The sequence below is a fragment of the Melanostigma gelatinosum genome (genome assembly GCF_949748355.1).
Source record: "Melanostigma gelatinosum genome assembly, chromosome: 1".
Lineage (NCBI taxonomy): Eukaryota > Metazoa > Chordata > Actinopteri > Perciformes > Zoarcidae > Melanostigma > Melanostigma gelatinosum.
In genome coordinates this window covers 22997086-23022089 of record NC_136634.1, presented here as the reverse complement: position 1 = coordinate 23022089, position 25004 = coordinate 22997086, and the positions used below count along the sequence as shown (strand labels likewise).

Sequence of the window (25004 nt, the reverse complement as noted above, 5' to 3'; positions counted from 1 at the left end):
TCACCACGTCAAAGCCCTTGGTATTGTATGCAGCCTGCATAATAAAGCTTTTCAAATGCGTTTGCCACATTACCACCATCTGCGTGAGTCGGTTGCTTAAAAAACAGACAGCAGAACACTAAATTCACTTTTATTAAAATATTTTTAACATTAAAAGTTAAAATCCATTAAATTATGTTCTTATATTGCCCTGTTACAGACAATCAGGGTAATATATAAAGAAATAAACAGCAGTTTTGTTTTGACTGCTTCTCTTGTTCAACAGTCTCTGCTAAACGGCTTATTTTAGTGCTAGTTTCACCTTTCCCATCTCCCATTAAAGTGCCTTCACTGCTCCGTGTCACATTGTCCGTATTAGGTGAAGGACTTTCCTTGATCTGAACATTAACGCTAATGTCCGCTGGCTCCTCAGATACCACGCTGGAAGTGCCATCGAACACAGCTAGGCAGTCGAAATCTGAGAGGGAAGATGAGCTGAGGACGCTCGTCTCAGTTGAATCCAATGAAAAGTCATTTGTGGGGAGGCATGGCTGACGGTCCGCTTTAATCTGAGGCTCAGGTTGTGTCGTTTCTGGTGAAGATACTAGAGGCTTCTCTGGGTGTCGTCCCTCCTGCAGCGAAGCAGGTTTTTCCAGGGGTGCCTGCATCGTCGTCGTGGCTGGCACTCCTGGGAGTGACTTGGGAGGTAGAGCTGGTCCGTCCTGCACTGCTCTCTGCGGTGCGTCTTCTGATGGGCTGATGAAGCCGTTCGTTTCTCCTGTGCTGGCCTGCTGGTGACCCTCTGTCTGCGGTGTGGTGGGAGATGAACCGGCTGCTAAGTCTCTGGCTTCTTCGTTTGCAGACTTGACACTTGATCCTGAGGGTGAGAAGTAGGTAGTGTTGATGGTAAGACCATTATTATCTTTGAAACGGATTGATATTTTACAGCGAGCCAAGCTGCATTAAAAGGAAAATGCTCTCTATGCAAATATAGCTTCTCAAAGCAACCAAGCGATGGCGCTAGCTTAAGGTGGCAGTGGTGTTTATGCACAAATAAAATAGATAAAGCAGCAAAGCTGTGTTGCAGTTAAGTGGCTCAGGAGTAGAGGAACTGCGGCTGGAGGCCACAGTTTCTTGTCCTTACCAGATGGTAACAGAGAGGTAAAAAGAGGGCTTTAAAACACACGCCATTCAAATGACATCTTTGTTCAGAATTTCTAGGGCACAGTAAACAAAAAGGAGGGCTTTTCACAACTTACTTATTTTTCCGTTCTCTCCCTTCTGTCTCTTGGACTCTTCCTCTGCCAGATGCCTCTTCCTCTTCTCAGCCTTGGCTGCCAGCTCTCTTCTAGTTTTGTTTTCCTATTATCATAAAAGTAAAGATGTCACAGGCAAGTACAAAATGTACGTGCCGATTTGTTTTTGTATCACTTCGGAAGAGCTATAGCAACATTTTCCTGTTTTTCCACAGTACCCATGTTCATTTGAAAATACACACGTTCTGAAGTTGTAGGTTTAAAACTAGACAACATAAAGACGGTTATTATACGACTTTCCCTGCGATTGTGCAGTCGTAGTATTTTATACACCAACGTAAACAAAGTATCCTCCCCGACCTTCAGTGCTTTGATGAAAAATCCTCGGAAGGTCCTGATGGTTCCGAAGAGTTCCTCAAGCGACAGCTGATTGACATCTTCACACAAGTAAACAGCCAGCTCACTCTTCTTCTCCTCTACTGCAGTGAGCCTTTCACCTACAGCCTGACATGCCACCAGATTTTCCTGCAGCAGAGAAAGTGGAGGGATTCGGATTATTATTAATTGAGTAATCACACATTGGCTCCATTTGTGGGCAAAGCAGAGACTATCGCGTTACCTCAAGCACTTTTTCATATTGCGCCTTCACGTCTTCGACAGAGCCGGAGACCTTCTTGGCCGCCTCATTCAGTCGTTTTAGTAAGGCACTGACTTCCGACTGAACAGAGTCCACATTAACTCTGAGGACAAAGTGTAAAACTATTTCTTGTAAGATTGTTACAATTCCACAGAGAAGCAATTAAAAAAAAAGAAACGAAAAACATGAGCAAAAGTAGAAGTGAAAGGCTTCTATACCCTGCTGCTTTTTCACAGATCTCGAGATCATCTGGCAGCGCCAACAGCTCTGGGTGGTTCGCGTCGGCTTCCTTTGCAAAACAAGTCACGCAGTGGGTTGTTAAGTAATTAAACAGGTTCATAACAGAGAGAGGGGGAAAACAAATAAAGTTTTGGCTGCTGTGAGCCACTTTGTTTACCTCCAGCATGTGATGAAGCAGCGTGATGCGGCTCTTGTTGGCCTTGGTCTCTGTGAGCTTCAGCAGAGAGCTGATCTTGAAACCCTCGGCGTTGCCTGTGTGACTTCCCTAGAAGTAGACCGCTGATTAAAAATGCAAGCTCTGTCTAAATGTCAGCGTACAGCAAAATATACATGAGATAGAAGAGGTTCTTACATAGTTGAGAAAATTCCCAACGTCAAGGATGAGCCTGCAGAAAATGGGCATGAGCGTGCTCGCCCTGAGAGCTGAGAGATTTGTTACATGGCGTTAATTTGAGATGTATATACATATAGATAGATAGATATATTGTAGAGAAAGAATGACAACTGCATGCATACGAATATAGCTGAAAGCCTAGGGCTTCCTTACACTGGCAGGCCTCCTCCACCAGCTTGACTTTAGGTTTGATCATATCCAACACTGATGAAGTCTCCTCGCACAGCAACATGCAGTCAATTCTCAGCTGATAACTGGAGAAACAAGCCAGAAAGCAAAGTAAATAAGAAGGCCAGTGTGAGCGTATAAAATACGCAGCAAGCACATACTGTGAAAAACAGAATTAGATTAAAAAAAATAAAAATATTACCATGGCACAGTGAGAAGGGAGGTGTAGAAGCGGTCAACATTTGCCAACTTTTCTTTCTCTCCTTGGAAGGACTTCAAATTTTCAATCTACATGAAAGCACCAGACAGTGACTCAGACATTCGCCATTTCAAAGTGTGCCCTTAATGATAGATACATCGGCAAAGAAATCTCTCGAGAACAGTTACAAACCTCATGCTTCTCTGGTAGGAGCTTAATGAGCTGCTTCAGCGCCTCTACATCCAACCTCGTACGGTCCCCAGTCTGAATCATGGCCACAAAGTCCTCATTTTTGCTGGAAAGAGAAAAAAAACTTGGAAAAAACATATAAAAAGAAAAAAAATAAATCTAAATAATTTGCGACTTCTTACCATTTTAACTGCTTCAGGAATATGTTCAAATTCAAGTTTTTCTTTGGATCAATGAATGTTATCTATAGAATAAAAAGAGACATACTGATGACTCAGCTTTGATAATCAGATGCCTTTGTTCAGAGTACTACAGCGCTGAGGAGCAGCGCCGAGTGTTGACCAAGCACACCTCTTTAGGCGCCTTCTTGACAGGAGCAGCTGCCCCCTTGTCTTTGTCCTCGGTCACCGGGAAACTGAACAGCTGCTCGATGCTGCCGTAGTCCGGCTCCCGAGGAGGAGGCTCCGTCTGAACCGAGGACCACATGGATTGACCATCTGTGTGAGTGCAGGAAGAGAGGAACCCGTCATGAGCTCATGTGGCTCCATTTTGTGTCAACATCCTGCCATGGCTGAAATTCATTTTTTACAGTTTTTTCAAAACTCTGGTTAATCCTCCGCAACACCCACCCAAATTTGGAAGACTGGTTCTGGGTATATTAATGTTCCATCCCCATCAACTATTCTCTACACAGAGGCCTTCTGCCAATGTCTCCACTCACATTTCTTGACAGATAGGAGGCAAAAAAGTGATTTAGCATATTGATGATTCTCTTCAAATTAGATTGAGCCAGGGTTGACTGCAGTTATTCAAAAATGACAGATTGCAGTTAAAGAATGATTAATCCACTCACCAGTAACAGTGCGCAGTTTCTGCCAGTTGAGCTTTTTCATCCTCAGGGTGGGGCATCGGCTTGCCTTTGTCGGTGCAGCGTACCCGAGAGCCTGGCTACTCTGAGCCCCAATCATGCCTGGGAGAGGAGGTGGTGGAGCTGGCATGCCAGGTAAGGGAGGTGGTGGCGGTGGTCCACCACCCATCCCCGATAGGGGCGGAGGTGGGGGTGGCATGCCTGGACCGCCGAATAGTGGTGGTGGTGGTGGTATTCCGGGCAAGGGGGGAGGTGGTGGTGGTCCACCAAACCCTCCAGGTAGCGGAGGTGGTGGGGGTGGAGGTGGAGGGGGCGGAGGTGAGCACTGGTTAGAAGGTTGGAGCCTCATCATACCAGGGGGTGGAGGAGGAGGTGGAGGAGGAGGAGGAGGAGGTGGAGGTGGTGGAGGGGAAGCACACTTCTGAGAGGATGTGGTGCTTTTGTCAGACTTCTCTTCATCCTGATGATGCAGATCGGTCTGCACGGCCATATCCACTCTCACAAGCTGCCTGTCATGACAACCTCCACAGCTCTTGACTTTGGAGGACATCAGCCGCTGCATGATAATCTCACCGGACTCCATCTGAGCTGAAGCACAAATCCAAACAAACATCAACCCCATTTCACACTCCTCTCACTAAAACAAAATATTTCAGCCATCCTGTCAACAGCTGCCTCCATTTCATTGCGACGATCGTTTTTCCTGGATAATCACGCCCCTTCACACATGAATCACAGAGCAGGCTTTTAGCTACCCATTAGCTTCTCCGGAGACTTGACCGAAAGTGAAAGTATTGCTGCCTCAGTGCTGACTCACAGTCCTGGGCCAGCAGCGTGGCTCTGTTAGTTATGGCCTCCAGAGCCAGCCAGATATCAGAGCGGCCCGGCTCCAGCGCCAACAACGTCTGCAGGATGGACAGCAGCTGGAGAGAGGCTGGAGAGCTGCTCACCTGCACACAAATATGCACAAATTAAGTGGGTTTGTCACGTTTGCATACCAAAGTCTAATAATGTGTGCCAGCACCACAACAACTTAAAACTGTTCTAATCAGAGAGACGACTTTTCTTTACTATAACAAAACATTCCGTCTCCCATTCATTGGACTATCTTAGTTCTTACAGGTTGATGATGAAGCCAAACAGTGAGCTCTCACACCTTGTTGAAGAGCGTAGTGAAAACTTCCAAGTGATCACTCATGTCAATGCCCCCAGAGACCCGCAGCAGCTCCTCCTCATCTTCAGCCATTGCCTCTTCAAAAGCTTCACACTGAATAATCAAGTCTTCATCCTCCTGCTCCCTGCACACAGGCATATGTCAGTTTTGGGCAAATTGGCAGAAAGTCACAGGTGAGCAACCACACAAGAGGCGTGGCCATAGAAATTTCTTGATTGGTTAAAGGTGGTGGGTGGGGGAGTAGACCATAGGATTTAGGTGGAAACAGTGAAGAAAAGGTTACCCTGAAACTGCACACTCCGGTACAGTAGGTGGCGGTATGCACCAATCAAATTTAAAGAAGAAGAAGAAGAAGAAGGTGGTGGGTGGCAGTTTAATGTTTTTTATATAGCTGCTGCATCTATGACACATTTGTCAAACTATCTTGACGGTGGTGATCTTCAGGCAGATGTAGCTCAGTGCTTACACCTCTTAAAAACTCCTGCTTTCAGTCCAAGGTTAACTCTGTTTTTGTCCAGTATATGCTGGGAGAGACTCCACATAAAAAAAAGAGTAACCCACTACAGAAAAATGGATGGAGGGATGGCTGGATAGGGCGTTTCACTCATAATACAGCATTAAAAATCACATTAGGTCAGTGTGATTTAATCAGTGTAAGAGTGATGACATGTTCTCTGAACTGAAATCGTTGATAGTCACTGTTATTGGTGTAAAATGCATGAATACACAACGCTTTATACATTTGAGGTTTGCTCGGTTCTCAGGCGCTTTGTGAGTGAGAATGAGGCCAATAAACCTATTCTTAGACAGCGCCGGTGACAGACAGACACATCTGTAACAGAGCTCCTGCTGATGGCCCGCTTTCCCCTCTGCATTCACATTCAGCCCAGAGAGGAGACACTGTTGGGACTCATGATGGGACTCTAGACTCCCAATTAATTGTTAAGTAGCAGCTGAATGGAGAACCTACCGATAAACTGCTTTCTCATCTTATCTCTCTGCCTGAGGTCATCTCTCCCGAAGATGAGGACGTTGACGACACTGAGGAGCGTCACCATGTAAGGGACGTTATCTGTGGCCTGCAGCTCATTCATGATCACACTGAAGCGATACTGCTGCGTCTTCACTCCCTGAAGGGGAAATCAAAAGTCAGTGTAAGTCATCAACATCATTGAGGAACAGTGTGAATCCACGGGATCATAATGCTTGTGCACGCAACACACCACTAGAGGGCATCGTTAAGGTACTTCATGAATGAACTTCATCATTTAGAGCGCAGCATCAATCCCACAACAGCTTAACGTTTTTGAGAAAATAAAGATAATAAAGTTAAAACTATGACTTCTACATCTTCTTGCCTTGTAGTGGTCCAGGGCATCCAGTGCCAGCCGATGTCCGTCTGCAGAGAACACGCTGAGGGCAGCGAGTAGCTCAAACACCTGCTTCTTCACCATGGTGTTGGAAGTGTCCAAAGCTGCGGAGCATCGTGATCACACACATCAGTACAGGTCGGGCTCTCATAGTTTCCATCAGTTTCTCTTAAAGCAAAAAGAACCCCCTCTATCTCTGCTCATCCCCCCTTGTGTGCGGACTCAAGCCAAATGCTGTATTTAACAACTCCTCTTGAACTTTGCCCTGTGATGATGTTGTGTTGTACTGCAGATAAACATGTGTTTGTGTGCGTGTGTGTGTGTGTGTGTGTGTATCTGAAGGTGGGGAAATCCAATATTCATGACTTACTGTGATACTACATTTTTAGGAATGTCCTGAAGCAACCCTTACTGAATCATTTCTGTACATAACGCTGAGTACAAGGTCGGAAAATTCAGCTCTGCACAGTGAGTCACGTAGAGTTATGACCTATTTAATTCCAACTTTTACATAATATATAGAAAAAAAAACATTCAGGTCCTTAAACATGGCTTTTTTTGGAATAAACAGGTTGTTTTAAACATCTTGACCAAATGACCCAGTATATATTTTCTGAAGCAGCTAAGCCACCATTTTCCATGTGTAGGCTACTTTGAGACATAATCAAATGAACACTAGATGGAAAGATGAGTGCAGCAGATGTGATGATTTTTCCCAAAATAAAGGGTATGGTCAACCTTGGGAGAGCTTCCGAATGTATCCCTCGTTCTCTATAATGAAGTGGATCCCTGCAGAGGAGTTCATGACTGCCCTGACGCAGCTGACACAGGTGAGCTGCAGAAGGGCGTCGGCAATGCGAGAGCATCCCCGCCCCGAAAGCCGGTCCAGGGCCTCCAGGAGGAGATCCAGCCCACTCAGCTCCAGGAACTGGACCATCCACGGCTGGTCGCTGCCCTCCAGGCGACGCTTCAGCCCCGAGTAGTTGACCACAGTGGGGATTTGCAGCAGTCTGATGCACAGCTCTGGGTCAGCACTCTCCATGTTGGCCTCCAGCTGGGTATCTGAGTCCTGCGAGGAGCCGAGGTGACCCCTGACAGCCGCCCACTTCTTTTTCCCATCTGATTTCCCTGACATGTTGGCTGTGGAGGACAGAAGGGAAAACAATCACAGTTTTTTTTTTCAATGTGTGCAGATGACAAGAGACAATTTTCAGCTATAATTTTTCAGAAAAGAATTCAGCTTGTTTTTGGACTGCGGATGCCGTCTGTTTGCAACGATATCGGAGGATGTTGTCCAACAGTGTTGTCATTGCTATCCAGGCGGAAGCAGGCCAAAATAAGGCCGTCGCAGAAAGGAAAGCAGAATAGGAAACGATAACGCCGCACTTTTGTAAATGATATGTCAGCAGTCCAGTCACCACCAGCTCTGCCAAACATTCCTATCTAATCCTGCTTAAAAAAAAAGGGAAGAGACTGGTTTGTCAAAACTCTCAGGCACACTTGTGATAAACTAAAACGTAGAGACAACTGTGCAGGAGACATTTTTACAAACATCACCAACATAATGTGACATTGACATGAATGCACTCATTGATCACCACAAGTGCCCTTTTTCTGGTATAACCTCAGGGCACAGTCCCCTCTTTTACCAGCCTGCCTCACCCACGAGCTTCTACTGCAGGGCATGTTACAAGTACAGACACGTTCCCACAATCTGATCAAATCAACACGTGTCAGAGCTCGGGCCAAACATGGGGAAAAAACGTTCTCCAAAAGTCGAAACTACTTTCTCTCAGTGTGCTGGAGTTGTTATATTAGGTGGTCCAGAATAAAAGAACAAGCGTGAGTGGTCCTTCTGTCTCCTGCTGTTGATTTCACACTTGGCAAAATAAGATATACAGACGAGGAGTGAAGAGCATGTACAAACACAATGCTCTGTTTTAAGGTCATTCATAGAGACAATCTGGAAGGAATTATAGCTTTTACAAGTCTTCTATTTTACCATCTAGACCAGAGGTCTTCAGCAGGGGCTCCGCGAAATGTTTGGTTGATTAGACAATTTTAAAAAAAGATTTTTTTTTCTTTTTTCTAAACATGAATGTGTCCATTAATTTAATAGTTCAGTTTTGTATGCATGAGAACAGGTATGTTTATGCATGGCAGTGGCACTAATAGGCCATCACTCATTTTTCGTTTCCACATTGATGTTTAAAATAAACACGTCTGTTTGAGTAGCGTGTGTGCATGAGTATCATGCAATTGACAGACGATGTTGATATTGGCATTGGTATCAGCTGACAGGGTGTGTTTATATATGTCAATGGCACGGCCTCCCTACTCACTGTACCTTGCACATGTTTAAAATATCATGAATATATGAACCTGTGTATTATTTGAATAGCTTCGTATTGAATGCACAATAAATAGGTATGTTTATACAGTGGCCCAGTTTAATATAAAACACAATTTTATACACATGCAAAACCACTCTTAGCCAGGATTAGCATAATGGATTTCGTGATGTTACACATATGCATGCTCACCCACAATTCAAACACAAGTCATGTGGTCTACCTTTTCTCTTTATATGTGTTCTCCAGCAGCACAGACTCTGCCTGGTATCTGCACATGTTGCTGGTCTTTTGCAACCACTGAATCACAACCTACAAAAATGTATCGATAATAATAATTATAAAGTATGTTAAATCAATTTGACAGTTTTTACCAAATGTTAATTGTCAGTCATTACATACATACATTTATATTTCATTTAAATTGATACTTACCTGTACCAGGTTACCCAGTTAAGTTAGCACATTGATACTAAGTTATTCTTCCAGTTGTAGTTTTGGTTTATATTCTCCAAATGGTGTTCTCAAATGTCTATTGACACTTGTATCTCTCGGAGGCCTATGCCATTAATAACTCACTAATTTTCTGCTGTAAACGTAATTCTTAAACTACCGGTAATTGTTAATTTGGTACACATCCTCAATAGCTCACCTCTGGCAAAATGACCTCTGTGATGAATAGCTGCTTCTCAGCTACAGTTCCAGGCACTGACAGTAGTCTTTCCAGACGTTGGATAATCTGTTCTGTCTGGGAAAACAAGTAAATAAGAAACAAATAAAACACTTTTTGTATACCATCCTGAAAGAGGAGAACAAGAAAATGTCACGGTAACATTTCTCTATCAATCTAGTCCTACCTTTTCCCCTCCTCTGCCTAAAATGCTGTGTGTACAAATAAGACAAAAACAGCACACTCTACCTTCATGTCACTGAATAAAGTGAAATGTTCACTGTGATATTTTCGCAGGGCTGCATCCAATCCTCTGTGTTTCCACAGATACATTCTGTTGGAGAGAAAATGCTCACTCTGCAGATTTCTTTCCAAGTCCTGAAATATAAGATGTATATGTAGTTGTAGATTCAGTGTTATGTATAATTAGTGAATACCATTTTTATGAGAATGGGTGCTAGGTCAAAATTGGTCATGGAAAGAGTAAGTAGTTTGTACCCTACATGTCACAAATTCATGCTAATGCATCTCAGCAACTATAGCGGAGCAACAATAAGTCATTTTTATATTGGCCCAAGTCTACTTCATGATAGAAAAATAAAAATTTGGTTTATAAGCAATTAGAAGCTATATTGCAGTCACCAATGACAAACGTCTTATCAAACAGTTGTATATCGCTGAGAGCACTGCCCATCTTTGCTGTCTTGTCCTTGTTTTTAGTTTTTATATTTTTCTTGTTTATTTGGAATTTCTGTGTATATGTGGATAGCAACGAAAAACCGGAGTCAAATTCCTTGTATTGGTATGCATACATGGCCAATAAAGATGATATTATAATAAATATTTATTTTCTCAGCTTGGCAACATAATATAGCTGGTGTATTTCGCGTGTTGATGGTAAATCTGCATTGTGTTCTGGTATTGTTGTAATAAAGAGGCAGCAGGCATTACTGGGTCTTTTGTAATGATCTGTGGCGATAAATATAAATGCACAAAGCACCAACTGTGTGTGTGTGTGTGTGTGACAAACTTAGCTCAACCCTTGTCAGTTAGAAAATACTTGTTTATTTGGAAATCTTAATATGATATAATCAAATAGCTAATCTGACACAAAAAGATCAATTGTGAAGGCTATACCACATGCATCACATTAAAATACTTACGTACGACCAAACCATGAATAGTCAAACATAATGAATATTAGATTTGGTTGGAGTATGAATAAGTTAAATTTGACAGTGAGACAATGATATTTGATTCGATATAGATATTCAACAACCAGAAAATGACAGTTTGAATTCACATGATTTAGATGCACTAAATTTAGGCAACATAATCAGGCAGTGATAGTGTCATTATGGCAATTACACCAGCAGACTACACTGGGTTGAATGACGGCTATGCTAACGAATTTCATTGCACAATGGATTTATAAATTCTGAAAAATATATTTTCAAAAAGAAACGAGAGGAAAACATCTGTGGTGATAGATAAAACATAATATGTTCGCTGCATTAGTTTACTCCTGACAGAAGCGCTCACTTAATGGTAAACTCCCTCTTGTGGCCAAATGGATTAATGACGCTAGTCTTCAATATGTACTATCCCTGGGTGCAGACAACTACATGACACCACATGCTCCCCGGGCGCTTCTCAGCTGCCCACTGCTCCCAATAAGCTAGGGATGGGTTAAATGCAGAGGACAAATTTCGTATATGTGTAAATGTGTATGACAATGAACTTAAACTTAACATATATGTTGGGGTGGCTTCTTTCCATTAACTTTGAACTTCTTGTCCTAACATATACATTTCATCGAATTTTGAATAACATTGTAGAATATAACTGAATGGATGCCTTGCTAAAAATATTGATAAAGAACATCAAGAATAGTCAATGACACCTTGCAAATGAATGCAAAAATCATATTACATGATGGAAATTATACTTTTAGGGAGAACAACATTGACGACTGCTAACATCCTTAAACTATGCACCTTGGTATTTCACTAGATGCCACAGTGGCAGTTGCCAAAACATCTTCTGAATCTCCTCTGCAGTGATGGCAGCTGCCACAAACAGTGGCCATTCAGTGACAGTGGCCACAAATACCTGCCACAGACCTGTTTGTGGCAGCGGTCAACGGAAAGGAAGTGGCAGTAGCGGGTCATTTGTAGGTCATCTAAACTGGATATAGATGTTTGGGGTCTATATCTGTGATTGGTCATCTGTGGTTTACAATAGCTGGAATGATGTAGATCAAGCTTCATGTGATCAGGTTCTTCTTACTGCCTCCCCCAAACTACTGTCCTGTTGAGACAGACAGGACAAACAGAGAAAAAAAGTTGTACACAAATTGTGTTAATATATCCATACATAAAAATATATAGATACATACATACATACACATACTGTATATATATATCCAAGTCAATAGGTTATATGGATTGCTATCACTCTAAACAGTACGTTGCATATCCATCCATATTTATAATTTGCATTCCTTTAGTCTGCAGCGTGAAAGTGTTTATCGTTGCCATGGGTAACAGGTTTCAAGTGAAGTTAGCCCGCAATTAGCTTGTTGACAAAAACGAGTGGCCATACCATGATAATTCGGACTTTTTTTAATAAACTAATTACAACTACCAACAGTCATGCCTTCAATGACCTTAATGTATTGTCATATAATGTCAAATAACGAAAAAATAAAGGCTAAACTACGGCGGAATCCGCTCCGAAATGCTGGCAGCTGCCACAAGATGCTAGTGGCAGCTGTCACATACAGTGGCAATCACTTCCTGTTGCAGGCTCAGCTGCCACGGAAAGTCGTGGCAGCTGAGCTTGCAACCGGAAGTGCCTGTACTAGCTGCCGCTGCCACGATTTGAGCTTGCCCTTTCTCAGGTAACATGTTTCGTTTATTAACCAATGAGGAGAAAATCTGTTTAGATAATGCAAAGATGCCACATCCTCTGTGCTCCTGTCAAGGGGAGCTAAAGGTTTCCCTTTAGAACATCTGGATCATGCACTCCCTGGACTTTCCAACACCAACCCACTTGACTAAAAGAGACGGAGAAACAGAGAGACAGATTAGAAAAGTTGACTAAACTGGAGAAGTCATAACAAACCATATTGCTATTTTTGATAAGTGCAACAGTGCCACCTAAAGGATATCATGCAGTTTCTGTATTTCTTCTATATTTTGATGTGGAGGCCTTCATGGGAAGTTGCTCTATTTTCTATTTGTTTGTGTGCTCTGTGTGGCGAAACGTGGACTAACTGTTTTATCAGCGCACAACAACGCCACCCTAGGAGTTGCACCTAGAGATTCACTTTCCCCTGATCTGTATCAGGGTACCAAAGACACTCAGGTTCATTATACAAATGAGCAGGAGACGTGGTTCCAATACAAAATTATCTTTATTCTGCTACACAATGCACTGTTTACAGTCTATACACGAAATCTAAGAGAGCCGTTATACATTTAAAAAGAGGAGGACTGCGGCTTACCAGTGGCGAGGTGGACCAGCGCAGGTGAGGATCCCGAAAGAGGAGGCACCCCGATCACCCGTGTACACAACACTCACACACACAACCACACGTGAGGGTCTCAACCCGGGGCACACCAAACGACACAGCACACAAAGGGAGACACCACCACCTGGAAGCACCAACCCCACCACCTTGGCTTAGCAGCTCCTACTCGGACAAAGAACACAATTATAAAAAGGCTCTGGTTCTTAAGAAAGGAAACAAAACAAAAATAAGCAAAAAGGAAAACAACAACAATAGTTCGGGTTGGCTGATCAGCCACGGGGGGTGATCAGTAACCCAATCTAGACACACTAAAAGCTAAAGTGGGCCTTCACATCCGTTGGTCAGAATACAAGAAGTGAATGGCTCAGGCTAAAAAGAGGTGGTTCATTAAAACAAGGGTGCTGCTAACAACAGCACAAGACAGGGGCGCAGTGCTGATAACAGCAGCGTCAGACTCTGTAGGCGACACAGCGCCGGTCAGAGTACACCAATCCCGTAGGCCAACGCAGTTAGTTGAACCAAGGCCATAGACAAAACACCGGTACACAAAACAGCAGCGTCCTTAATTTACGCAGGGTTAGCTGTAGCCGCAGCTCTGGCGGCGGTCCGCTTGAACCCAACCAAAAGTCCCCTGTAATACGGGATAGCAAAACATGAATAAAAGGATCATTAACACCAAGTATATAAACTAACAGAATAAAATCACCTTACCGATCAGGCAATGTGCGTCGGCTCCAGAAGGGGGGAGGAGGGCATGTAGCGTAGCTACCGGCAGCTATACAAGCAAAGCACTGTCACTAACAGAACACGAGTATATTTAAATCAGGACCCAATCGAGACTCACCGACAGCTCCGCAGGTGAATCACCTGTGCAGGACGAGGGGAGCCCCAGAGATAGTCTGCACAGCGGCGGATGTCCAGCAAACCGGAAGCGGGACACGCGTTTGACGTCAGGAGGGAGCAGAGGGGATCCCTGGCGCATTTATGCGATGCCCGCCCACTGCGATTGGCCCGGTAATTAAAGGGACACCGATGCTCCCTTCTGCTACATTCTACCCCTCCTTCTTGCATCGCCGCCCCGACGATGGAACAGACAAGACTAAACTTAGTGTGAACTAACTCCAGGGCCTGAACACAGCAAACATTGCATTAGACACCGGACCAGGGGGAGTTGCAGACCTGTCTGTGATTCTCTCCACTGCTCTGGGAAGATGGTGCACATTAGAGTGCTGACCAGCAGTTGACCGTATGGTCCGACGTACGGCCACATCACCACCATCATGTGGACTGGATAGTGGGCCAGCCCAGGAGGCAGATGGTTTATTCGTCCTCACGATAGCGGGAGCCACTACGGGGTCTGGCACAGCGGACACCGGGTCGAATGGTGGGGGTAGCAGCCCCAAGGTGGTTGGTGTCGCTGCAGTTGGTCTAGCAGATGTCAAGATAGGGGTTGCTCGAAGACATTCCTGCTGCTGCAGCATCAACAGATCACCATCGGATGAGGACTCGTCCTCAGAGAGTGGCACGTCCATGGAACATGGGCTACTGGTGGAGCCACGACCTGGGGAGTCAGCTCCAACCACGGCTTTTAGCCGGTTCCGATGGACTTGCTTGATCTTACTGTGGTCATCCACCGGTGCAATGGTGTAAACTGGGCCACCATCCTTAGGTGCCTTCAGGACTCTATGCACCACAGGACACCACAGATCCTGGATTTTATGACGTCCCCTCACACTAAAATCCCTCAACAATACCAATTGACCTTTCCTCAAAGGCGCAATTCGAACATGCTGGTCATAGTTTCTTTTGCGACGCTCGGCCGCCAACCTCAACCTCTCCCTAACTCCCTCAAAGGCTACCTGCAGCCGAGTCCGGTGCTCCTGGATCCACTCGTGGACGTTTCCCTCCACCGGATCCTGAACTCTGCCCAGCAGGAAATCGACCGGCAGCCTGGGTTCTTGACCAAACATGAGGAAGAAGGGGGATTCACCAGTGGCCTGATGGGGAGTGGTGTTATAACAGTATAGGACCTGTGGCAGGCAAGAATTCCAATCTCTCTTTCGAGAGACAGGTAGTGTGCGCAGCAAGTTGTGGAGAGTTCTATTGAACCGCTCACATTGCCCATTACCGGCCGGATGGTAGGCGGTGGTGCGAGATTTTCCAATGCCGTAAAGACCACACAGCTGCTGGATCAGGGAACTTTCAAAGTTGCGGCCCTGGTCTGAGTGTATACGGGCAGGAACACCAAACTTGAAAAACCACTCTGCGACCAAAACCTGTGCCACTGTAGAGGCACGTTGATCACGGGTGGGAATAGCCAGTGTATATTTACTGAAAACATCTGTCATCACCAGAACATTTTCCAATCCATTATGGGCAGGTTCCAACACAGTATAGTCAATGGCTACAATCTCATTAGGACGGGAAGCCAATAAATGCCCCAAGTAGCTACGAGTAGCTGGCTGGGTGTCTTTGGCCACTTGGCATCTTTCACAGGTCTGACACCAGTCTGCCACCTCAGAAGACATACCTGGCCAGTAGCAGCGAGCTCGCAAGAGCTCCAACGTTCTCTCCACACCTTGATGACCGTGCTCCTGATGAACCCCTGTTAGAACCTCGTTCTTTAAGACAGCCGGCAGCAGCAGTTGGAACGTTGCTGCTGCACCATCAGGGCGGAAGATCCGACGACAAAGGACCCCGTTCTGATCAACCAGGCGGTCCCATTGTCGGAGCAGCACCAAGGCGGGCTGAGATAAATGTTTCCGCTCCTCATGGTTAGGACGCTGCTTCTGTCTCCAGAACAACGAGACTGCCTGGATAACTGGGTCAGCCTGCTGGAGAGAACAGATGTCAGACAGTGTGCGATTAGGCAAGACCGTGACCGCAGCCTGGGTTGCCTCAATCTTCCCCAACTGCAATGCTCGCTGTAACGGTTCCGGAAGCAAGGTGCCAGGGACCATGGCTTCCATGTGCTGCTCACCTGGTGGATGCTGCCGGGAAAGGGCGTCAGCGTTCCGATTGCTTTTCCCTGACCTGTACTTTAACTCAAAGTCAAAGGATGCAAGTTGGGCCGCCCACCGCTGTTCGGTCGCACCCAGTTTAGCAGACGACAAGTGGCTCAATGGATTGTTGTCGGTGTAAACAAGGCACTTTTGGCCCAGCAAATACTCCCTGAATTTCTCGGTCATGGCCCACTTAAGGGCCAAGAACTCGAGTTTCATCGAGCTATAGTTCGACATATTGCGCTCAGTGGGTCTCAGACCTCGACTGGCGTATGCTATCGGTCTAACTTTACCTCCGTGCTCCTGTGAGAGCACCGCGCCTAGCCCGCCAAAACTTGCGTCCACCTCCAGAATGAAGGGCAAGGAGAAGTCAGCATAGGCCAGGACAGGTGCAGTGGTGAGTTTGGCTTTTAACGCACCAAAGCTACGCTGGCACTCCTCTGTCCACTTCTCAAGAACGTCTGACCCTGCCCTCCTTCTGGCCTTGGTGCCTCCTAGCTCGGCTACCAGCTTATGGAGAGGGGCTGCCAGCTTGGCAAAGCCCTCTACAAAGCGACGATAATAGCTGGCAAACCCCAGAAAAGACCGCAGCTCAGCTACTGTAGAAGGCGGCTGCCAGTTAGCCACCACCTCGATCTTGCTCGGATCGGTGGAGACACCCTTGTCCGAGATGACATGACCCAAGTAATGCACTTCCTGCTGGAAAAATGCACATTTGGAGAGTTTCGCCTTAAGACCCTCCTGCTGAAGCCGACCCAGCACCACCTCCAGTCTCTCCAGATGCTGTTCTACTGAGGAAGAGAAAACCACAATGTCGTCAAGGTAGAGAAGTAGTGACTGGCACTGTTGGTCCCCGAATAGGCGCTGCATTAACCTCTGGAAGGTGCTGGGGGCGTTGCAGAGCCCAAAGGGCATGCGGTTCCACTCAAACAAACCAAATGGGGTGCAAAATGCTGTCTTGGATCTGTCTTTCTCAGCCATTGGGACCTGGTTGTACCCACTGGCCAGATCCATGGTGGAAAACCAGCGAGCACCTGTCAGTGAATCCAGGGATTCCTCGATACGCGGTAAAGGAAACGCATCCTTTCTGGTCTTGCTGTTAAGTTGGCGGTAGTCAACGCACAGGCGCAGACTACCATCCTTCTTCCTTACCAGAACGATGGGGGAAGCATAGGGACTGCTACTCTCCCCGATTACCTGCGTTTCCAGTAGCTGATTGATGTGCTCTTTTACTACCTCGTACTCTGATGGAGGGATACGCCTGTAGCGTTGTCTTACAGGAATGTCATCCAAGAGCGGAATGTCATGCGCCATCAAGTTGGTACAACCCAAATCCCCCTCGTAAGCAGAGAATACTGAGGAGTACTTCCCAAGAAGGGACCTCACCTGATCCTTCTCTTCAGCGGACAGTGAAGACAGGTCAATGGCCTCCAGCTGTTCATCCACCGTTGGACCAACAGACTGAGATGCCACTGTGGCTACACTAGATGACCTCTCTGTAACTCCTGTGGGCAGACTGACAACGTTCACAGTATCCAAGGTGCCCACAATTGTGCGGGGATAAAGCAACACATCAGTGGAGCCTACATTAACAATCGGTATGTAGGCTGTGCCCCCTATCACACGGACCAAGGCAGGTGACGCAAGCAATCCAGCAGGTAAGCCAGTGTCAGAGGGTTCGAACAACACAGTGGCACCAGAGTACTGCTCAGCACATGTAGCCGCCACTACCTGCATCATGCCACCTGGGATACGACAAGCCTTCTTACCCCGGATCTTCACTTTTCCTGCAGCGCCCAACGGGGCCTGCACACTGGCACGATGGCACGTTTGCAGCGCCTGCACGAGAGACTCTGGTGCCCCAGATACTGGGGGAAAGTCAAACAAAGCTTGGCCATACTGCCCAAAGAGCTCTCTGTAGCACCTGCGAATCACATTCATCCCCAACACACCAGACACCGAACGGGACAAATCACCCGGGGGGTCCTTTACGACTAACACACCACAGCGTGGCATCAATTTGTCACACAGCCCCACATCTAGCTCCAGGTAACCAATGTAGGGAATGGGCAACCCATTAGCGGCTCTAAGCTCCAGCCAGTGACAAGATTGGAGTCGTTCTTGACCCCACGGCTCGAAGTGCTGGAGGAAGAAGCTCTCTGTGACAGTAGACACCATGGATCCTGTATCCACCAAGCAAGGCACCTTAATTCCACCCATGTCCACATCAACATGTGGACACGAGGACATCAACTTTGAGGCGTCCGCCGCACCACACAAAACAAACCCGGAGCCAGCCGAGGGCCCAACCGAACTGTGGCTCTGCAGTCCGGTGGGTGCTAGTTTTCCGAAGCCTGAGCTGAATAGGGCTGCCTACCAGATGGTGGCGGGGCCTGCGAGGACGGCGGGTGGGGAGGGATGCGAAACCCGTCGCACTCTCTGGCAAAGTGACCAGGCTGTTGACAGCGCCTGCATATGATGGGGCCCTGACGAGGTGCACGATTGCGCGGTTGGGAGTTCTGTAACAGAGCAATGCTTTGAGTAAGTTGATCTAGCTGTTGTTGCTGCTTCTTCAACATTTCAAGCATCTCGGGCAGCTGGGGTGAGTTAACCATCCCCGGAGAACCACCATGAACGCCGTACTGTGTACCAAGGACAGAGGGAACAGAGTGACTTCGGCCTCTCATGCTACCTGGCAAACCCTCCTGTTCCCACCTAATTGCCTCCCCCCTGACGTCAAGCAAAGTTGCCGGCGGCTTCCCACGGACAAACTGTTTTAAGCCACGGCGGAGTGCACCATCTAGAACGTGCTCCACAAATTGGTCTCGCAACAACACTTCAGCATTTAGCATCTCGCTAGGCGCGCGCTGTTTTACAGCCTCCATACTGCTCATCAAGGCGAGGGAGAACTCTTGTAGGGTCTCGCCATCTTGTTGTCGTCTAGAAAAGAAGGCCTCCTGTAAGGCTACATATGACTCGAAGCACCCGTACGCCTCCTGTAACGCAGCAATTATTTGGTCTGGATCCCCTCGTTCTGCACTAGAGCGAAATTTTATTTCCTCCCGTGCCTCTCCTTCTAAGTGATCAAATAAAAAGAATGCCTGATCGGAATTAGATAACCTTCGTGCCCTCATACATGCCTGCACCTCCTCAATCCACTCATTCAACCCTATACCTGACCGTCCTCTAAACATAGGGCATTTCCTGTCTCGGGGCATGAACACTAGCCTCTCTGTGACAGGAGCACTGGTAGTGACAGGAGCATTAGGTGGCACAGAAGTAGAGAGCATATCACTAGAGCCAGGGAGGGTGGAAGCCTGTTCCTGGCGTAGTCTCACATTATCTGCTGTCAACTGGGCAATTAAGTCCCTCAACTCTTGCAGATCTTCCGCCATCACTACAAATTGGTCAGGGAAGGAGGACTCTATACTGGGGTGGAGTAGCACTGAAGGGAAGAAAAAAACTAAAATAGGCTAGCCGAACACCTTACCAGAACCCGCTACATTCAGAAACCCAAAGAACCAGCTGCTGTTTTGCTTTCACCAATAAATAAAAAGTACACAATTAAACACACAATACACCAAATAACATTTACTCAAGGAAACAAAGAAAAAAATGGAACACACGTCTCTGCTTTCAAAAAGTAGACCCTGCCAACAACGCCAAATGTGGCGAAACGTGGACTAACTGTTTTATCAGCGCACAACAACGCCACCCTAGGAGTTGCACCTAGAGATTCACTTTCCCCTGATCTGTATCAGGGTACCAAAGACACTCAGGTTCATTATACAAATGAGCAGGAGACGTGGTTCCAATACAAAATTATCTTTATTCTGCTACACAATGCACTGTTTACAGTCTATACACGAAATCTAAGAGAGCCGTTATACATTTAAAAAGAGGAGGACTGCGGCTTACCAGTGGCGAGGTGGACCAGCGCAGGTGAGGATCCCGAAAGAGGAGGCACCCCGATCACCCGTGTACACAACACTCACACACACAACCACACGTGAGGGTCTCAACCCGGGGCACACCAAACGACACAGCACACAAAGGGAGACACCACCACCTGGAAGCACCAACCCCACCACCTTGGCTTAGCAGCTCCTACTCGGACAAAGAACACAATTATAAAAAGGCTCTGGTTCTTAAGAAAGGAAACAAAACAAAAATAAGCAAAAAGGAAAACAACAACAATAGTTCGGGTTGGCTGATCAGCCACGGGGGGTGATCAGTAACCCAATCTAGACACACTAAAAGCTAAAGTGGGCCTTCACATCCGTTGGTCAGAATACAAGAAGTGAATGGCTCAGGCTAAAAAGAGGTGGTTCATTAAAACAAGGGTGCTGCTAACAACAGCACAAGACAGGGGCGCAGTGCTGATAACAGCAGCGTCAGACTCTGTAGGCGACACAGCGCCGGTCAGAGTACACCAATCCCGTAGGCCAACGCAGTTAGTTGAACCAAGGCCATAGACAAAACACCGGTACACAAAACAGCAGCGTCCTTAATTTACGCAGGGTTAGCTGTAGCCGCAGCTCTGGCGGCGGTCCGCTTGAACCCAACCAAAAGTCCCCTGTAATACGGGATAGCAAAACATGAATAAAAGGATCATTAACACCAAGTATATAAACTAACAGAATAAAATCACCTTACCGATCAGGCAATGTGCGTCGGCTCCAGAAGGGGGGAGGAGGGCATGTAGCGTAGCTACCGGCAGCTATACAAGCAAAGCACTGTCACTAACAGAACACGAGTATATTTAAATCAGGACCCAATCGAGACTCACCGACAGCTCCGCAGGTGAATCACCTGTGCAGGACGAGGGGAGCCCCAGAGATAGTCTGCACAGCGGCGGATGTCCAGCAAACCGGAAGCGGGACACGCGTTTGACGTCAGGAGGGAGCAGAGGGGATCCCTGGCGCATTTATGCGATGCCCGCCCACTGCGATTGGCCCGGTAATTAAAGGGACACCGATGCTCCCTTCTGCTACATCTGCAAAGTAAAACTTGAAATATGTAAGTTTGTTATTTTGTGTCAAACGTACTGGGAACTCCAATGTGGTTCTCAATGAAGTGGATGTAGTTTTGTGCCTTGGCTGGGAGGTCGTTCCACTTCCTGGCTGCAGACGTGTCCGTCTTCCAACCGGGGAAGGTCTCGTACTCAACCTCCACTTTGTGCAAAACGTCCATGTTGGCTGTTATTGAAAGCAATACATGATTACCAATCTTTAAATGAAAGCAGAATGGGTTTATGATATTTATTCTACATATGGTTTCTTCTGTTAAATGACCTGGGAAATGGGGAATTCTTTTTCCATTGACTTTGTAGGCGACTCCGACTTTAATTTCATCCACCACGTCCAGAATGTCAAGTTTTGTCAAAGCGATGCTGTTGGACGGGTAACATGTCATCGGAGAACTGTTTAACGTGTGCCGTTAGTCATTCGTATAATGTGATTTTACGACGGTGCAGAAAAAAATGATGGCTTCCTTCATTATTGAAATGATCACGAAACACCTGATGATTTGCTTCAACTGTTCCAGCCACTCACCCGGTGAATCCATTAATCATATGAGCGTATCTCACGATGACAAGATCCAACCATCCGCAACGCCGCTTCCTTCCAGTGGTTACACCCACCTCACGACCCCTCGTCTGCAGCAGCTCTCCTATTGCCTACGGTAAACAAGGGGAACAACAGCCTTATTTGTTACTTTATTATTCATGAACTGAAATGATGTTAGGCATTCCATAATTCTACAGAAACCTAAACATGTGCAATCACTACACGAGTTACAAACACAGCTGAGTACAATAAAACACCATATGGACTGGGGGGGAGGGGGGGGGGGGGGGGGATTAAGTTTAGTTTTTTTTTTAAGTATGTATTTTCAGCTCCCGTGACAGGTAACACAACCCAGCTCACACAATATCCTGAACCCGGACTCTGGCCCTAAATTTATCCCTGTGAACATGTGACCTGCATAAGAGGTAGAGCGTTTGAACCCGTGTCTCACAAAAGTTGACAGCTGCTCTCAGCCAGAGAGCTTCACCCCCCCCCCTCCTCCTCCTCCTCCTCCTCCTCCTCCTCCACCAGCCCCGCTGCCTGTGTGTCAGCCCCACATGATCACATTCAAACTGTACGTGTCAAGCTCAATATCAGTGAGTTACATTACATGTCATGTGTCTCTTCTTCAGACAAATACGAAGGCCGTGAAAGCAAGCAGCGTGTGACAAGGTGCCAGTAATCTCACAGATTTCCTTCGATAACGTCAAGGTCTTACGTTGAGTTGTTCTGTGGGGAAGGCTCCGATTCCCACTCTGGTAGTGTAGGCCTTTGATACTCCAAAAACATCGCCGATATTCAGCGGAGGGATGCCAAGACCGGTGCACGCCCCGCCCACAGTGCAGTTTGATGATGTCACAAAAGGGTATGTGCCTTTCGAGAAAAAATGTATTGGGTTATGACTGCCTCCCAGATCAACAAAAAAAAAACACATATGCATTCATATTGTAAATCAAAATACCAAAGTCAATGTCAAGGAGAGCAGCATTGGCCCCTTCCACCAAAATCTTCTTTGGAGATCCATGAAGAGCTTCGTACATGTAATAGACCCCGTCTCTCACCATCGGTCGCAATCTCTCACAGTATTCCTGCACAAAACAAGGAAAACAAAAACATGATCAGTTGATGTTGGGATTGACCCTAATTCATCACTTTCGCAACAGTCGGTTTACCTTGAGTTTTTTCAATTGGTCCTCAACGTCAACGGTTAAGGTTGGGTACATGGCCTGATACTGGCGGACAAGATTCTTGAATCTGAAAGAAAAGGAAATCGCGAATCATGCCGCAACTGTTCAGCGCAGCATTAGTCTTGATGTTTGGCATATTAATACGGTCCCTACCTCATAGAGAAGTCCTTAAAGTCACCCAGGAGGTCGCATACACGCAGGCCGGTGCGAGCTGCTTTGCTGGAGTATGCGGGTCCGATGCCTTTCTTGGTTGTTCCAATGCTGAAACACAAGCCAAAGAGAGGGACGTAAAACAAGTAGATTTGTGCTGACTGTAGTGTAAAATACTAGCAGGTCTGTCCTCCGCTATCCTTACTTCTTTCCTTCTTGTGCTTGCCTCTCAGTCTCCTGTAAACCATCGACTACCTGGTGGAAATCAAACACTGCGGAGAGACAGCAAACAAAACCTTAAAAATGGATCGATTGATTGATGATTTATTCAGGCTGTACTTGTTTAAATAAAGTAAACCACTCTAAGCAATATCATACAATGTACATACCAAGGTGAGCTCTGTCTGAGACAATGAGTCTCTTCTCCCAGCCTTTCAGACCTGGTTAAAGAATAGAAAGGACATCTATGTGAGTATACACAAATCCTAATTTACACTTGTGCATTATGTGTAAAGGGCATTCTTTCTCTTCAAATACCTTTCTTTTCATTTTTATCGCCTTCTTCAAACAGGCCAGGTAGATGTATGACCACTCCATTGCCTACAAGAGCAGAGGAAGAGGAATATGTAATATTCTTAACCATGCTGTCTCAACACAGATGAATATTTAAGCCATTACCGATGAGGGAGATGCTCTTGGAGTTGATGATTCCACTGGGGAGAAGGTGGAAGTCATACTCCTTGCCGTCCACTACCACCGTGTGTCCTGCATTGTTGCCCCCCTGTAAATCCAAGCAGGGCACATATTGTGATGTGATAGTTCACACTGTCTTGTTTTAATGACGATATGATCAAATACAGTATGACGGTAACACCCAAGACCACCCAAAAAAACATCCAGCCACATGCACACGTCTCATTATAGTTTCGAGAGAAGGTGATAATTCACTGAGCTTCTCAAGCACCTATTTGAACAGACTTGGCTGGTGCTGGTGGATCCACTCTGTCCGGCCTGGCTAAGTCCTGGCCTTCTCACATATCAAGCCTCCCTGAGAATGTGACCTCTCTCTAGCCCGGTGTGTGGGGCTCTCAAGCCTCCAGAACACAGGGTGCTAGTCCTGTCAGCGGAGAGAGTACAAAACAGCAACTGTTGGCAGTTTTCACTGTGTGACTCCGTTGCTGGAGTGACCTCTGATATCTGACCAGAGGGTTATGTGTCCTGCGTGAGTGAATAGCAACTGACCTATGTGGAGTTTTTTTATTAATTCAATGCATCTCAAATTCAACATCTGTGTGATCAGCTGAATGAGTCAGGTTTAGAGGTGAACGCAAGAATTAAGCGAATAGTCAGGTTAGCAGATTGTACTTGCCTGTTCCTAAAATGATCAGTAAAGATATTTGGAGTCTGTAAAATGATTTGAAATTTGTTTAACGGCCACAATTCTCCCATTCCATCACTTAAACCCTGTGCAGTTATGAAACCACAGTGCATTCGCGACACGGTTAACTGCAATGGACAAAAAAGCTCAAACAAAAGTGTTTTCACTGTGAGCACCTGTTGCGTTTTAACAGGCTGCACAGTTTGTGCCAGATTTCATCATTAAGTCGGAGAAAAAAACCCGGCATTCAGCAATATTAGCAAGACACGGCCCTGTGAATGCTCGTCTGAAATCACGAATCCAAAACATCTACCTGACATCTGCAGACAACGTCAGCGTCAGTCGCCAACAAATCGACAACTTTCCCTTTGCCCTCGTCTCCCCATTGCGCGCCGAGCACCACCGCCACTTTGTTCCCAATGTCGTTGCGCGATCGCTTCTGTCCGGTCGCGGAGGGTTGAGTGATGCTTTTGTGGTCTTTCGCAGACCAGGTGAGCGACATGATTGCGGTGGCTTGAGCCTGCCGGTCTCAAGAAGACTAAGCCGTCTCCGAGAGTGGCATTGCCATATCTGTAACTTCATAGCCGATGATGTCAGAGCCAGACGCACAAGTGCGTAGCTGTGTTCGGGCAACTTGTCTCCAGGGCTGTTAGAGAAACTAGAAAATAGCCTCACTGGGATGATTGA

General features: G+C 46.3%; 1 protein-coding gene and 1 pseudogene across 2 annotated transcripts; both read right to left on the bottom strand.

Moving 5' to 3' along the window:
- Window positions 1–70: 70 nt before the first annotated feature.
- On the bottom strand, window positions 71–7609 carry LOC306797555 (inverted formin-2-like; annotated as a pseudogene). The gene is made up of 18 exons: window positions 7213–7609; window positions 6463–6578; window positions 6041–6234; window positions 5087–5228; window positions 4748–4880; window positions 3916–4518; window positions 3414–3559; window positions 3245–3306; window positions 3066–3168; window positions 2877–2962; window positions 2660–2760; window positions 2465–2535; window positions 2270–2377; window positions 2091–2161; window positions 1855–1975; window positions 1596–1760; window positions 1239–1341; window positions 71–856 (listed from the first exon to the last, which is right to left on the bottom strand). The product of its transcript is annotated as an inverted formin-2-like (transcript).
- A 2935-nt stretch (window positions 7610–10544) lies between these two features.
- LOC306779847 (adenylosuccinate synthetase isozyme 1 C-like) lies at window positions 10545–24838 on the bottom strand. Its single transcript, XM_079271896.1, has 13 exons — window positions 24631–24838; window positions 23618–23720; window positions 23477–23539; window positions 23329–23379; window positions 23145–23211; window positions 22943–23050; window positions 22775–22856; window positions 22564–22690; window positions 22321–22475; window positions 21588–21712; window positions 21327–21424; window positions 21081–21230; window positions 10545–11805 (listed from the first exon to the last, which is right to left on the bottom strand). Exons 1-13 carry the CDS (start codon window positions 24817–24819, stop codon window positions 11798–11800), a joined length of 1326 nt encoding a protein of 441 aa, XP_079128022.1. The 5' UTR covers window positions 24820–24838; the 3' UTR covers window positions 10545–11797.
- Between the last annotated feature and the right edge of the window lie 166 nt (window positions 24839–25004).

Excerpts from the sequence above, each read along its gene's own strand:
- LOC306779847 (XM_079271896.1), bottom strand. The coding sequence starts at position 24,819 with ATGTCGCTCACCTGGTCTGCGAAAGACCACAAAAGCATCACTCAACCC. Across the intron at positions 23,721-24,630 it reads ACGTTGTCTGCAGATGTCAG|GGGGGCAACAATGCAGGACA; the intron begins GTAGATGTTTTG and ends TTGGATTTACAG. Across the intron at positions 23,540-23,617 it reads CAAGAGCATCTCCCTCATCG|GCAATGGAGTGGTCATACAT; the intron begins GTAATGGCTTAA and ends CTGCTCTTGTAG.